At 38.3% G+C, this 3,241-nt stretch overlaps 1 protein-coding gene across 1 annotated transcript; it reads right to left on the reverse strand.

Moving 5' to 3' along the window:
* Positions 1 to 317: 317 nt before the first annotated feature.
* Positions 318 to 2,765, reverse strand: LOC115586105 (uncharacterized). The gene is made up of 4 exons (XM_030424879.1): positions 2,509 to 2,765; positions 2,080 to 2,329; positions 1,082 to 1,219; positions 318 to 780 (listed from the first exon to the last, which is right to left on the reverse strand). Exons 1-4 carry the CDS (start codon positions 2,682 to 2,684, stop codon positions 511 to 513), a joined length of 834 nt encoding a protein of 277 aa, XP_030280739.1. The 5' UTR covers positions 2,685 to 2,765; the 3' UTR covers positions 318 to 510.
* Positions 2,766 to 3,241: the final 476 nt, after the last annotated feature.

Genomic DNA, 3,241 nt, shown 5'->3' on the forward strand with positions numbered 1-3,241 from the left:
TAACCAGATTTAGAGAGCAATTCTGTTGGCGCTACACAAAATGACAAGTTTTTGTATAATGACCCATACAATCTGATGTTTTCTTGTTTTAATCTTGTTTCATATTTATCTATCACTTTACCCAATTCCCTCTGTTCTAATACTGCTGGCTGCTGTAATGAATGATTTACCCCAATTAAGTTTTTCTTTTCTTTTCTTTTCTTTCCTTTTTTATCTTGTCTTTTCTCATAACGAAACATGTACCCCCTGTGTTCTTATTATTATGGTCAAAAAAATTATGACAAATGCGTTTAAAGTGGTTTATTTAATTGCAGCACGGCTTTTAAAAGCAGAAATTTCAGTACAAGAAAGATACACTAGTATGGAGCTGTATACTCATTTGTATATGCAAATGGAACATTGTTCCATTTGACAGCATCAGAGAGTATTCGACATGAACTATTAAAGATGATTTCTGTGTCAAACAAAAGACTGCATTTTCAAAAGAAAGCTCAGGAAACAAGTAATTGATCAGACCTCTTGAAGCAGCAGGCCATAAGGACGGATGGCCTTGTGCACAATCTTCTCCTCATCTTTTTCACTCGTTCCATGGGGAATGGGAATCAGCCAGTACTTGTCATTGTTGTATTTCTGCCTGTACTGAGGGTTGATGCGGTTCTGCAGAATCACCCGGTACTTCTTGCCGTTCTTCATAGAGGTGAAGGTTTTGGCGTATGGGATCACCTCATTAATGTATGGAGTAGAGTAAATCCCCCTGCCATACGTCTGACCTGGGCCTGGCTGTTAAAAACAATTACAAACAAGATGTGTATGAGGACCTTTCAGTATAAACAGTTACATACAGTATTTCTTTGTGGTCGTGCAGTCATCACAAGGCTTTTTCCTGATGGTTTGGATGATGGAAGTTTTAGTTTTTAAAAGCATATTTACTTAGTGAAGGTCCTCCCAACAAAGACAGGAGGTCATTTTCAAGTTTCAGCTTCAAATCATCATCAGGAGATGCTGGGAAAACATCTAACGAGTTTATTAAGTAAATATTTAAAAATGGCAGATCAGACACTGAAAACTGATATAATCGAACCTTGTAGTGTCCTGCGATAATGCCATCAGCGCCTTTCTTTGATGTCCCGTGGTAGGACACAGGCCACTCTCCTGGCACTGACTGGGTGCTACGGTATCGAGTTCCCAGCCAGGCGTTCCCATCATAATTATCCAGGACCTGTGACAACATATTTACATGTGACATCAGAATTTTTTGTTGGTCTCTGCTCTTTCGTCATTTTGAAGATCAAGCAGTGATCTGAATTGTTGACGAAGGTGATGTGGCATTGACCATGTGTTGGAACAAAGTTTAATATTTGCAATGAGAAAAATTTCATAGAAAAACTGATCCTCAATTACAATTGGTGAGGGCAGAAAAAAAACTAAGAGCAAAAGATATCAGAGAAAAGATATCAGACAAAAATGTTAAATTACATTGTTACAAACCAATGATAAAGTTATACTTGAGTAAAAGTAAATATAGGCTCACTTAAGTGTCAAAAGTAATTATCTAGAAACAAATGTACTTAGGTATTAGCGGTACAAGCACAAATAAATTATACTTATATGTACATGTATATTTATACTATATATTATGGGTGGACTGATGAATCTAAACTAAAGTTATCAAATAAATGTAGTGGAGTAAAAGTACAGTATTTGCCATTAAAATGTAGGGGAGTAGAAGTATTACTCAGTAAATACTCTGAACTAAAGTACTGTACCTGAGTATATTTACTTAGATATAGACTCCATCACTGTTTCAAACCACTGGTGGTGACATAAACTCTCTGCAGTTCACTCCTCTATGGAGCATTTAAGCATCTTTCAACTGATTCATCTAGTTCCATCGCAAATTTGTCAATAAAAATAAAAATAAAAAAGACTATTGTTCATCTCTATCAGCTTTGGCTTCCTGGAGTCAATTAAGTTCAAGGGTACAATTCTGGATTTTGTACAGAGCACAATAATCAACAAATTCGCAGTTGCATGTAACAAATGAGTGGGAAGAAAAGACAAATTCATAAGCAAATTTACCCTGAGGGCGAAACGCTGCCAACCACATGGGCGCTCATACACCTCTCCACCCCTGTAGTAAGTCTCGGTGTCTCGCAAGTTGCTGAAATCGTAGTCGAATCGCGGGTCGTAGAATTCATTTTCATCGATGATGTGATTCTTGTCTTTCACGGCTCCAATGTCCACCTGGTTCACTCGGTGAAAGCCTGCTCTCGGTTGAACACCTCCGAGGAGGTCTTGGATGCGGGCGAAGTTACATTGTGACACCTCGCTGCAATGTAAAGGGACAAGATGCTGTTTCAATGAAGATCAATGCTTTCAGGCAGTCACATCTAAATAATATCCCACACAACACTTTCTTCAAATGCAATTGTATTTACATGTTTTCATGACTGAGTAAAATCTGTTTGAAGCTATTTTTCATCGCAACATCACAACTCCTGTAATTACCAGGTATCATCTGCATCCAAGATCGTAGGGATGAACTGCTTGATGAGCAGCTGCTGCGGTGGCGCTGATCTGGCAGATTGCAAATAAGCAGTCTGCGATCCTTGACTTTGAACAGATGCTACTTTGGCATTGCAAAGTGCAGACAAAGCCTCCAGCGCAATCTCTTTATCGATCATCTTTACGATTAGTTATAGTCGAAAAAAAGTAGCAAACTGCTTTCTTTAAATGGGAAGCCTTGTCTTCTTGCTGGACGAGTCGATAGAATAACTGAAGGAGCTCGTATTTATAGGCAGACTCCTCCTATCAGTTTTGAAACATGACACAACGGGTGTGATGTCTCAACAGGTAGGTCGATTATCGATTTTTCTTTAGTTTCACATAGTTGCTGGAATTAACAGGCATGTTGCTTTAGCGAAGCTATTCTTAAAACTTCAAAAGAGACAGCATGTATTTTGGGATTTTTGTTATTCCGATATTGGTATGTCCTAAGTGTGTGTAACAATACAGTGTTACACGTGACCTTCTATTGTACAATTGTGTGCTGTATAATGAAAATAAATTAACCTTTGTATGTGAGCAAACATTATATTTAGGGAGCCTGAACAAGAGGAGAATAAGACGTGTACCTCACAAAGACCCTGAAACTCATGAAGAACAGCTCTCTTTAATTAAAAGGGTCATGACCCAGAAGTTACATACACAGCATGAAAGGTTCGGACAGCTTCTGTTACAC

This window comes from Sparus aurata, chromosome 8, assembly GCF_900880675.1.
Source record: "Sparus aurata chromosome 8, fSpaAur1.1, whole genome shotgun sequence".
NCBI lineage: Eukaryota > Metazoa > Chordata > Actinopteri > Spariformes > Sparidae > Sparus > Sparus aurata.